Source organism: Hemicordylus capensis, chromosome 3 (genome assembly GCF_027244095.1).
Source record: "Hemicordylus capensis ecotype Gifberg chromosome 3, rHemCap1.1.pri, whole genome shotgun sequence".
Classification (NCBI taxonomy): Eukaryota; Metazoa; Chordata; class Lepidosauria; order Squamata; family Cordylidae; genus Hemicordylus; species Hemicordylus capensis.
In genome coordinates this window covers 102,555,869-102,568,841 of record NC_069659.1, presented here as the reverse complement: position 1 = coordinate 102,568,841, position 12,973 = coordinate 102,555,869, and the positions used below count along the sequence as shown (strand labels likewise).

Here is a 12,973-nt window from a genome sequence, read left to right as displayed (position 1 = left end):
GAGGCTTGGGGCTCGGTGGGCCTTGACTAAAAAATAAGCTAAGCTACTTCCCAGGTTTGAAGCAAAATAGTCCAGCTCGCTTCTGAACCAAAGCCAGCATGACTCACAGGTAGCTTGGGTTATAAAATAAAATCTATATAAAATATGTAATATCATGTCCAATACATCATTCTAAATAGCATTATTTGTTTGATACTACCTGTAATCCTTATGCAATTCAGCAGGTCTTAAGCTAGCTGGACGATCATTAGGAAGAGCTACTAGCGCAGTATTCAAGTTTCTGTTTATCCGATGAGAATGAATTTTTGTCTGATCTGATTTAAGCAGTGCTACTGGTGTAATATCATTGCATTGTTTCATCTTCTCAGCTACAAACACTCCAATTGCATTGGAAACCAATGGTGTTATACCTTTGTTAGGATTTAAATAAAATTACATGTACAATGAAAAAAGTACAAACTACCATATTTATTTCCTGAAATCACAGACTATTTCTAATAAGCGGCAACAATATTCTTTGTACAAAAAGGGATTATATTCTACTTTACTGTATAAAGTAGGGCTATACAACTTCAGCCCTCCAGTTGTTGTTATCGACAGTTCTCATCATCCCCAACCACTGGGGGGAGGGGGTGGTGCAGATTGTCCAACAACAGCTGGAGGGTGAAGTTGTGCAACCCTGGTATAAAGTCTGTTTATACATGTAAAGTGCAGGGAAGGATGTTTATACATGTAAAATGCTCAGAAAAAGTAGAGAATTCGAAATTCATCTAGTGTGTCAGATCTGTCAGATGGATCCTATCTTGGTGAAGTTAGATCCAACCCTTGTGATGTACCAAAATGGAGTACAGTATTCCATCTGCTTAACATAGTCTGGGATCCAAAAGGACAGTACGCTTTCTGTGTAATCAACATAATTTTTTTTTGGTTAACTTTCTATAAGCCCCCGATTTCTGTTTGAAAACCTCCGCTGAGGTTTAAGAAACAGTTTGGCAATTAGGTATAAGAGCTATTATAAGAAGAAATTAGCATGCAGATCTCAGCAGCTGATCATCTTTGAAAAGTTGTAATACTCCATTGCAAAACTGCTTTAAGAACTCAGGCATTCAACAGCTATTTAGGGGTTCAATTTAGGGGTTCTAAAAAGGTAGTGGGGGGCTGTGCGTGGGAGTGTGCACATGTGGAATATACACTTAAATCTCTGAATCACAGCCAGAGATTTGCATGTTGAAAAACTATTTCCAGGATATTCTGCCAGCATGTTCCTACATTCCATTATGTAAAGGACAACAAAGACAAATTATTCAAGCCAGCACATGATGATCGTCCTAGAACAGTTATCATTAGTTTGAATGCTCCTACATGACACCAACATATATAGAGAACAAGCACCACCCTTTGCTGGGCGGTAGAGAGATAGGTAATCTCAGGTAAGTCACAAGATGTTTGAGATACAGTCACATGTTGATGAATTGTCAGAGCATTCGAACCAATCACCACGCCAAAAAAGTCACCAAATATTAGTTCTGTCACCTCAGTCTCTCTCAAATGTTTGTCAGAATTCTCCCTCAGAAATGCTGGCAGAAATATTGTTTAAAAATTGTAATCTTCTTTTCTTTAACATACCAGGGATGGTTTTCAGCACAACTTTATTAGTTACAGACTTGCACACGCCTGAGAACATTAAGCATATTTGTTGAAAAGGTTTCATCTTCAGAGTTAGTAAGTTCTCTTTCATGAGCACTGGACCAATGATATCTACCACCTGCTTCACTTGAAAGGTTCCTACATGACGTGGAACAAATGAAAATATCACATCCTAAAGAAATAAAAAAAAAGAGTAGGGTATTTCAGGAGAAGAAACAGGAGCTCTTTTCTGTGTTTTCTTTTTCAAAACAAGTTTTAAATCATGCTTGTTCCTGCTTCTTTCAGTATGTAAAGTCTCCTGCTTTCAAGTAAATAGCTTTTATTTCTTGCGTTTTAACAAATGAAAACTCTAGAGTTAAACTCTAGTTAGAGCTTAACTAAATTAAACTCTAGTTAAATTGTTTAATTCAGCTATCACATACATTTTCATCCTACTCTGTCTAGCCTCACAATCTGCTGACTGCTCTAAATAATATAGAACTGGCATGGTTCCTTACAAACTACAATAAGACGGGAAGCCAATGCACTCTTATCAGAAATTAAGTCCCACTGAATAAAGTGACTTGCTTCCAAATAGACATGCATAGTATGTCCTGTAAATATATAAACAGGAGGTGGTGTGGGGGCTGAGGAGAGCAGGGCCAGTGACTATTAATGAGTAGAAGAGATGGGATATGTGAAATTCTGGTAGCAATAAAATAATTCATTTTATATTGCCCAAATATGGGAAGTATAGCTATTTTGCTTTCTTGCTGCATATCAAAATGATCTCACACCCTTCAGAGGCTGACCCATGTATGCATAAAGTCTCCTAAACTCCATCTTTAGAATTTTCAAACTGCAGGCTGTTGGGGTACATGCCTCCTTTCCCCATCCTCCTGACCTTTTGATCTCTATTCTGATGTTCTGTAAAATTTGAAAATTCACTGTTTATGAGCTTAAGTCTTGGGGATGTCAGGGAGGAAGATTTTGCAACTGCTAGGATGTGAGAAAAGTCAAATACAACTCTTAAATAGATGCATCTGAATGACTGAGGGGGTGGGGGGAGATGTTCTGAATCTTCAGCATATTCAATTCTGAGAAGCCAAAGACCTGTAAGGTATTTACCAATGAAAATCATGATCTAAAATATGCTTTATACACCAAAATATGAGGTTATATTCAAACTTCAATGCAATTTTTGTTTTAAGTAGCCACCATTAATTTAGGCCAACATTATTATAGAAATATCACTTTAATCACAATTTAAATTTCCAATACTAATGATCTACACAATATTTCATCATTACATACAATACTTTGAAGGTCAAGTATATAATTCACAGGATTAAATAAAAACATGCAGTACCTGTATGGATTGGGCTTTTATTTTCCCCCTCTCAGGGCAAATATTATAATGTGCAATCTTATGAAATGCAAATGTAACTGGAAGACTATTACATTCATTTCTGAGCGTGCAAAGTATATCTGTATGTTCACCTATAAAACATTCCATAAAATTGATGACTGGTCCTGGCTTGAACGTCAACATCACTGGAAGCCCTGAACCTGTTAGACCCAACTCAACCTTATGAGGATTATTCTCTGTAAAGGAATTGAGACAAGAAGAAATGCAGTCACTCGCAGTGCAAATGTAGTAATGACCATACATAATGAAAGATGGTCTTCAGATAATTTGACCCCTTTTCCCCATTACTACTGGGTTGATGTAAATGATTACTTAAACAAATAGTAGATTTTTATATAGATTTATAGACTAATTCTTCTGAAGGCTAAAAGCAGGCTACAATTGACCTGAAATATCAAAATATAATCCAGTTTAAAATGGCCAACATAAAGTTCATAAAACGCCTGTAAAAGGCCATCTAGCCTCCAAAAACCAGTCAAAATAAATGGGAAACAGCTTACAGAATTTGATCAATCCCCATATGGAAGAACTTTCATACTTGTGGGGCAATCATCAAGTGCTAGATATGGGTGGAAACAATGGAGAAGTTTTGCAGTTACAGCCCTCAAATTTGTGGACCAGTTTTTGACAGAACTACCAACCTGCCAACCAGATTCCACCTAAAACAGGAGGGCTGAAATCAAGAGGGGAGAACTTAATGGACATCTATCCTTTCATGCTAAGTCTAGCCAGAGGTCCTTAAGTGCTTGCAAGAGTGAATGATGCCATCAGTATATGCTGGTAACTAGCATATAGGAAATAGCGTGAGGAAAACACGCTAAGTTGCAAGGAGAGATAGAAAAGACTGCCTGGAGCTGCTGAAGGACAGAAAGAACTGCGGCGGGATTATCTCCCTCAAGCTCAGGTAGGCGTGTCTTTCTTTCTTATCCAATCAAGTTCTGTCCTGCCTCGGATCCCCTGGAGGGAGATAACCCATAGAGATGTCCCTGCCTTCTAGCAACCGAGAATATTAGTTTACTACTAGTGTTACTGAGACTTGGGCATATAATGAACATCTTTAGGCCATTTATATGTCATCACTACAACTTTGGATGAAACAGAATCAGAAAGATATAGGCTCAGAGACATCTCTTATCTATATACTTTATCACAATCCCAATTTATCAAATCTACACACATCAACATCTTTCATGGGTCAAGTTCCAAAGGAAGGGGCACCAAGGGATTCTTTCAATAGCAGTTTTAAAATGTTTTGTATTGTTTATCAATGTGTAAATACCTTTCACAAGCCATGAAATATATATTATTCATTTTGAGGAGGACAATTCCATTAATTTAAGCATTAGTCATTTAATTACATTTTTACACATGGCTTACTATAGTAAAGTTTCAGTTCTAATTTCTTTACTCCTATTCTGTATTTATAAACAACATACCATTGGGGGGTGTATCACAATCCAAAGTTTGCAAGAAGTCATCTTTACTTCCTACTGCTTCAAACGTCATAAAGAGAGCATAATCATGTCTTGATGGAGTTTTGCCAAACTTTTGGTCTCTCTTCAACAGTCTGTAAAATTTACAATTAAGTTTAGATTCCACGGGTGATGGGATGCATAACAGTTACATGATGGCATGTAACAAGTATAACTGACGAAGAAAAAAGGGGGTGCGGAATACCATAATTTTAAGGAAATTATGCCGGAATTCATGCTTCCACAATTTACTTTTATACAACATCAATCAGCCTTTATCATCCGCATCAACACTCTCTTTAATTATAGGGCCACATATGACTGAACTTGTATGAACAATTACAACATTCACTATACAGAATAATAAATATTTTAGGCCTTTCTTGGCCTCTCATTTCTTACTACTTCCTACAGAATGTTTTAGGCCATCTGCCTCAAATAATCTAACATTGTTCTTAAATGCTTTAACTAGGGATGTGCACTGAACCGTTTGGTGCTCCATTCTGGGAGCGCCGAACCGGTTGAGTGTTTGAGCCATTTCGGAGAGCAGGAGTGTTCCTTTTAGGGGCCGGGGCGGCGCTGCCTACCTGCCAGCCCCCACCCCGCCACTTTCCCCCCACCAGCGCTCTTGTAAAAAGCAGGCACGCTGGGCTGTGGAGTACCTCCCTGCAGCCTTGGCCAGCAACGCCCCAGAAATGGCCAACATGCGTACGCACAGCATGCATGCACATCGGCCATTTCTAGGGCACCACTGACTGGGGCTCCAGGGAGGCATGCTGCAGCCCCGTGCGCCCATTTTTTGCGAGAGCACCATCAGGGGAAGTGGCAGGGTGGCAGCTGGCAGGTAGGCAGTGCCTCCCCTGCCCCTTAAAGGACCGCCCCCCACCCTCCCTCTCAGGTGTGCATGGAACCGGTTCCATGAACATCCATAACTCTAACCAGCCCCAACCCTTTTCATAATCCCAACTGACAAATGGCTCCAATTCACTCTAGCCACTATCATAACCCTTGAGCCTACAGAAACCATAGCTTCCACTGCAGCAGCTGTCACCACCATATTTTTCAAATAGGAGCTCTAGCCCAGACAAGTAATGGAAAGCAGCAGTTACTAGTATCCAAGCTGAAGGACATTTCCTCCCCTTCCACTATGGGAAGAGGAAAGGAAGAGATAGGTACTAGGTATTAACTTTGAAAACCAATCCTTTCTCCATAATTGTGAGAGCATTTAACCAAAACAAGTTAAATAGAAGCTACAGAACCAAATTATTTTAGGGTTTTTAAAATGAAGGATATGGTGGGCATCATCCAGAATAGTTAATCATAACTAAGTACCATCGAAATCAATGAAACAAGGTAGTTGTGATTAACTAAAGTCCTATTCATTTAAATAGGAATTAGTCATGCATAACCTAGTCAGCATGTTGCCCAATAAATTCTGTCCAAAGCAGACAAATAATATTATGGCTGAGGCCAATTTCTAATAGTTTTCATTATCATTTATTACACTGATATGTGTAGTTATCACACCCCATGCTTACTTTGGACTGAAACCAAGAGTAACCAAAGCTTTCTGATAAGGCTGCAGTGTTCCTTCATTGGGAATGCAGGAAATTAGAGTGGAAACATCTTGTTTTTGTTTAGCATCAGGGTAAACCAAGTCTTTTAAAACAGCATCTGTACTCTTCTGAAAATCTGTACCCTGCAAGACAATGAAAGACTGTGTACATATTTATTTTTAAAATGCATGTCTCTGTGGAGCTCAAGGGTTCTCAATGCAGCACATCATCTTATTAAAAATATAAGATGAACCAAATTATTTTGAAAAATCACATGAAGAAGGAACAATGCCACCACCACACATAGATAGCAAGAGAGCCATAAAAATAAACCCAGGGAGCATACTTAGTTATTGGAATCTTCCTCTCTCTTATTCTGATACTGGTTTTATTTTATGTTGCTTTTAATATGATGTAAGCCATGCTGCGGTTATGTGATGAAAGGCAGTCTAGAAATTTAACAAGCAGGTTGGGACCTGAGAGATGGTTTAGATCTGCCTGTTCGGGATGGGGTTACACTCCCCCTGAAAGTTTGGGTATGTAGCTTGGAAGTGCTCCTGGATCCAAAACTCTGGTTTCTCAGGTTGAGGCAGTGGCCAGGAGCACTTTTTATCAGCTTCGGCCAATACATCAGCTACGCCCATTTCTGGAGGTAAATGATCTTAAAACAGTGGTGCATATGTTGGTAACCTCCAGGCTCGACTACTGTAATGCATTCTATGTGGGGCTGCCTTTGTACATAGTCCAGAAACTATAATTAGTACAGAATGTGGCAGCCAGACTGGTCTCTGGGACAACCCAAAGGGACTATAGGTGTTATAATTGGTACTGGCTGCCAATGTTTCCGAGCAAAATAAAAAATGATGGTTATCACCTATAAAGCCCTCAATGGCTTGGGTCCAGGGTATTTAAGAGAAAGCCTTCTCAGTCACAAGCCCTGTCACCAATTAAAATCATCTGAAGAACTCCAGTTATGGTTTGTTTATTTATTGTTTAATTCACCAACTTTATTATTTATGACTTATTTATTCATTTATTTGATTCACCAAATTGCCACCGGCTCGTTTGGTGGCAACTAAGGACCAAGCTTTCTTTGTGGCTGCCCCAGGGCTCTGGAATATGCTCCCTGTTCAAATAAGAGCATCTCCTTCTCTGTTTGCTTTTAGGAAGACCCTCAAGACACACCTGTTTTCTCAGGCTTTTAAGTGAAAATAATTTTAAACTGTTTAATTGTTTTTATCTCGTGACATTGTTTTAACTTTTTATTCTGTGAAATTGTTTTAACTGTTTTTACTCTGTTTTACATTTGTTATGTTTTAAATTGTGTACACCACCTAAAGATGCACATATTGGGCCGTATGTAAATATGATTGATAAATAAACAAAAACAAACATATGAATTCTAGAAGGATGGTGATCATAATTTGAGTAGTTCTTCTATTTGGAAAACAGGCTTTTAAAAAACAACAACTAGAAAGTTTGCCTGAACAGGAAAGACTTTACAAACTTCTGAAAGGTTCCTCATAAAAAGGAAGAGGGCTAGATATTCCCCTTAAGGGAGGATGTTCCAAATTCTGGACACTATGGCCAAGGAAACCATGTCCTGCATTTCCAATAACCACACTTCTAGTGGTAGTGACATTTAGAATAAAATCTCCCCAGTAGATCAGGTAGGATCATGTGGGAAACTCTTACTTGAGTCCTCACAAGCCCAAGCCATGATAGAAGAACCACCAGCAGTTCTCATGGGGGGGGCATAATAATGAGGGAGCAGGGAGTCCTTTAAATCTGTAAATCTCACTTTCCTCAGCTGTCCAGATTGTTCTTTCACACACAAAACCCAAAAAGTAAATACTAACTTTACACAGAGTGAGTCAGGCTAGTGTTGAATTCCAGATTAAGGGGCGGGGGGCAGAAACAGGGATAAGATAAGAGTCTAGTACTGAAAGAGCAGCTAAGTATTAGTAATAAAGCATTGGAGGAAACTGTCCCTTTCACTAGATCCTACCTACCCTTATGCTTATTACTTCTGGACATCACTGCCATGTCTATTTTTAAAAATAAGAATTTTCTGTGGTATTATTTTATGCTAGCAACATGCCCATCTCTATGACAGTTAAGAGTATGTGTGGAGGGAAAGCCCTACACTGCAGGATCATCTGGGAAGACACAACATGTAAGACTGGTGGCAAGTCAGGCCACAAAGTGGCAGGGTGGTGGGCAGGTTTCAGCTTCATCACAAATGCATAGTTGGGTTTTTTCTTATCCAACTCTGACAGCCACTCACTTGGGAGTGAATAGAGATACACTTGTGGACACCACTGGGTTGTAGGCTAGATATGCTTATAACCACTGGCTGCAGCAAGGGTCAGGTTTTCACACACATGTACACAAACAGAACCAAAATACACCTAGCCAAAATCTGCAAATCCCTGTCACAGATTCACGTCTTGCTCAAACAAGAGTGCAACATGCAGAGAACTGACTTTTATGCATAGAGATAGTAACACAGGCAGTTTATTTGTCATATATATTTATCAGTTCAAAGGGAATTGTTTTCTTCTCTCTTGAAACAGATTCCAACTATGACACACATGAGAAAGAGAACCCCTTCTGGAAAGAAAACTGACTGATATTAAGAAGCAGGGCAAAAGCCAAGATAAGTTTCCTTACCATTTCCGCCCCAACAGCATTATCCTGCAGGACTACCACCCAATCCATGGGCTCTGGGCTTTTATTGTAAAGAATGACTTCTTCCGTTTTGGAAGTTCCGAAATAAACACATCCAAAATGAACACATTCTATTCTGTTTGAGTGAGGAATGCCCAACAGCTCAAGAACTTGCTCCACTATGTTTGCTTTGATCATTATGTGAGCATTAGAACGACCCTGCAATTCCACACTTTTGATAAGAGCAAAAGATAAGGGGGTAGGGTGGGGTAAACACAGATAAGATTTATGATACAACCGTCCATATACCTTATGGAATTCATTCTATTGGACCATTTAAATATTTTAAATAAATACTACACAAACATTTATATTCGAAACATACAAATACTATTTACTCCTAGCATTCTGTAGCAATGGAATTCCACAAGTTGTTTTTTTGAGGACACCAGTGGTAAAGCTTAGCTACATTATATTTCCTTTTTTTAGATTTCCAGTTTTGGTGTTTCCTAACAGATTTTTAGAGTTGGGGGGTAAGTTGGAGATTCTCTAGTCCAGTGCAAGGAACTGCTACGGCATCCCTGGCAGATGGCTCTCCAGCCTCTGTTTGGAAACCTCTAGTGAAGGAGAGTCCACCACTGCAGGAGGCAAACTGTTCCACTGTCTGGAACAGCTCTTAAAATTAGGAAATTCTTCGTAATATCTGGAAACCTTGTAAGCTTGCTTCCTTGCAATTTCAACACACTGGTTCTAGTCCCACCCACAGGAGTAACAGAGAACAAGCCTGATCCTTCTATGCAACAGCCCTTTGGATATTTGAAGGAAGTTATCATGTCCCACCCCCGCCCCCCGCTTAGTCTTCTCTTCTCCAAGCAGAACATACAATCTCCTTTTCACAGTTCCTCATAGGACTTGGCTTCCAGACCCTTACCAGCTTTGCTGCCCTTCTCTGAACCCATTCTAGTTTATCAATATCCTTCTTAAAATGTGGCCCAGAATTAGACCTAGTATTCTAAGTGAGATCTGAACAGTGCAGAATAGAATGGAATTACTTCACATGATCTAGACACTATGCCTCTGTTACTAACGTTGCATTAGCTTCTTTAGCAGCTACAGCACACATATTTCCCAATATAATAACTATGACCCATCAGAGTAGATGGTTGTCTTAATTTCACATTCCATGCTGAACAGAAAAAAGAATTATGTGAGTACTTATTCCTTTATCCACAATTTGTTGTTTGTAACAATAAAGGGTTCACTAAATGCCATGGCAAAAAAAAAAAAACTTTACTGGGAGAGTTTGGCTTTGGCAGCTGCATCATAACTAAACAATTCTAAGCAATCTGGTATCGCAAACCCCAGTACAATGACCTTAGTCAAGTGAGTTATTTCAACCGAGTTATTAAAAACAGGTTGCTCACCTTTAACTATTGAGTAAGAATTGTCTGGTCCAGTCCAAGTCATTACACATAATAAGCTAAACTATTATTGTACTTTTTTTTTACATAGAAAGTGTTCCGGTTCGAGGAGCTCACTGTCCAAGGTGTTGACACAATGGCAATCAGAAAGGAACAGAGGAGAAAACACTAGAACACCCAAACTGAGGAAACGCACCACATGCAAGGGGCAGGGCTAAGCTCTTCGAGGAACTAGTCAATTCTGCCCGAATTGTCCCGCTCAGGCGCAGAACCCACTCTTATGATTGCAACGAATCACGATCCAGATCTCCCTGTTATCCTGGCTAAGTAGGCAACTTAGCCATAAATAAAAGATGTGCTGTTCAATACAGCTTGGTCTTCTTGCAGACTGCAACTAGTATAGTGAAAGTGGAAAGCACTGTAACCTGTACTGACATAGTGAAGCACACTATTATTTATATATAGTACTGTGAATGAGTTATAATCAAACTAATATAAAGGCTTCAAGTTAGAAACACTCTATACTTACGTGGCTGGTTGATTAATAGTTTTGGGGATATCAGTACAGATCTCCATCCTAACCAACTGTACTGTTTTGGGTTCCACTACACCACTGGTTGGTACTATAGTGATGGGGACATTTCCTCTGTATTGGATGTTAAAAGTACCTAAAATATATAAACATGTTATGCACAGCATATAACACTGACAGATTCAAAACCTACCCCCATTCCAATGTAGAGCAGGAGGGTATCCATTGATAGGGATCCCACAGGCAGCACAATAAGTGCAATAAGAGTGCACAACTCTTTCCTACTATCAATAGGCTCTCTCTCACATGCCTACTGTGTTGATGAGCATGTTACTACTACATAAGGGAACTCTGAATAACAGAACAGCAATAGGGTTCTTTCCATAGAACTGGCATTCTAATTGAGCAGAACTTTATTACAAGATATAATCAAAACTCCTACAGCCATGATTGTATTAGTACTCTTTTCTCCGTTTGCTTACAAAAATAAATTTCAAGTAGGATTGCCAACATCCTGATGTCTGGACAGGGTCTGGAGGCAGGGACCATCGAAAACACTCTGTTTATCTTAGGTGTACAGCTATAGCAAGTACTTTAAAGTCCTCTGGAACCAAGCAATACATCCAAACCCAACTAACAACCTAAAACAATTAACCTGAAATAATCCAAATACACGCACAAAGTAAGAATAAGAAGTGCACAACTCAAGCAGATAAGCCCAGCTGCAGACTACACATCAAATCACATGAATAACTACAAATGCAACATTCTAATAAGGAATCAAACATTAGAAGACAGAAACCACATAGCCATTTTTCAGATGGAAAATGGTGAGACTGTGACAATCAGTTAATTCATGGTAAAGAACTCAAAACCCATGTAAGCAGATAACTCAAAATAGTGAGCCAACTTGATCTATAGTCTGTGGTTAAGTCACAACAGGGAGGTCCAGGCTGGGAAGCAAGAGCCAGGCATGGCATGGGGCAGAAGCAATTTGAATTTTTCATAGTCGTGCATATGCCCATACAATCTTCTGGGTCTCCCTTGCCGCAATCCACACGTATACACTATGCACATATACCAACATTTTAAAACAATGGAAAACCAGGCAGAAGCAAAACAACAACAGGCATCATCTGCCTTCCTTACCCAGCAATGTGTGAAGATAGCCATGCTTGTATTTTCCTAGCCAGCTGGCAACCTTGGTTTGGAGAGTCAAACAAATTTAGGCCCATGAGACTGATAAAATGGCTTCAGAATACAGAAGTTAAGACACCCAGCTGCATGCCATCTTAACAGAACATGAATCTGGTATATTACACAGAAAATATTTACCTGGAGCTGATCCATGGTTAACAATCTTTATATCTGTGTTAATTACTTTACTGTTTGCAATGACAGTGCCAAAATTTATCTCAGGTTCAATTTCTAGGCGGCAGCATGGAGCAAATCTGCAAAAAAAAATTAAGAAGGCAGCAATTGTAATTGGTTTTATGCCGTTATTCTGTTGGATTAAAAAAAAAAGATAGGATACTTTCCTATTATTTTTACTAAATGCACAATTTAATTATGTAAGTTAATTTAGTAGCAACATCCACAGATGGAGGTAGCTTATTAAAATGTCACTGTGTTTTCTTAATTATGGTAACTTTAGGACAATTTAATCACAATGGATTTAATCACATTGGACTGCAACTATATTTTTAATTAGTTTGAACTTCTTCAAAAAGTACATTCTTGCAATAGATCGTGTTTACTTGTGCTTAAAATAAACATCCAAACAGAGAATATAAAATGAACAAGCTCTGGTTCTCAACATTCTTTACACTTTTACTTACATTTTAGAATAAAATCATATTTTTCATAAGAGGTAACAGACATGCTAGATTGAGTTACACAGACAAATCTCATCAAAATCAATAGTATTTAGCCATTAACCATCCATTTTAATTCTCCTAGGCACAGGTCTTGTGGAAACAAGCATAAATTGCCCCCTTTGCTAAGCAGGGTCCACCCAGCTTGCGTTTGTTTGTTTGTTTGTTTGTTTGTTTGTTTGTATGGGGGACTTCATGTGAGCAACTGTAAAGATATTCTCCTTAGGGGATGAGACATTCTGGGAAGAGCATCTGCATGCTTTCATGCAGAAGGTCCCAGATTCCCTGGCATCTCCAAGGCAGAGGTAAGAAAGACTCCTAAGGAGATACTGCTGTTAGTCTGTGTAGACAATACTGAGCTAGATGGACCAACGGTCTGACTCGGTATAAGGC

At 39.1% G+C, this 12,973-nt stretch overlaps 1 protein-coding gene and 1 long non-coding RNA gene across 4 annotated transcripts in view; one reads left to right on the top strand and one right to left on the bottom strand.

Annotated features, from left to right (window-relative positions):
• LOC128351458 (uncharacterized) overlaps positions 1-10,480 on the top strand; it is a 31,970-nt gene extending 21,490 nt beyond the window's left edge. The window contains exons 4-5 of the long non-coding RNA XR_008319786.1: positions 8,660-8,746; positions 10,266-10,480. This is a non-coding gene — a long non-coding RNA (uncharacterized LOC128351458). The remainder of the gene's footprint in view (positions 1-8,659; positions 8,747-10,265) is intronic.
• CFAP47 (cilia and flagella associated protein 47) overlaps positions 1-12,973 on the bottom strand; it is a 503,999-nt gene that overhangs the window by 474,221 nt on the left and 16,805 nt on the right. For all 3 annotated transcript variants that reach the window (XM_053311021.1, XM_053311022.1, XM_053311023.1), the window contains exons 3-10: positions 12,042-12,157; positions 10,704-10,842; positions 8,757-8,985; positions 6,066-6,226; positions 4,492-4,622; positions 2,996-3,231; positions 1,627-1,819; positions 200-410 (exon numbers count right to left, since the gene is read on the bottom strand). In XM_053311021.1, coding sequence (XP_053166996.1) covers positions 200-410; positions 1,627-1,819; positions 2,996-3,231; positions 4,492-4,622; positions 6,066-6,226; positions 8,757-8,985; positions 10,704-10,842; positions 12,042-12,157 — 1,416 coding nt within the window. The remainder of the gene's footprint in view (positions 1-199; positions 411-1,626; positions 1,820-2,995; positions 3,232-4,491; positions 4,623-6,065; positions 6,227-8,756; positions 8,986-10,703; positions 10,843-12,041; positions 12,158-12,973) is intronic.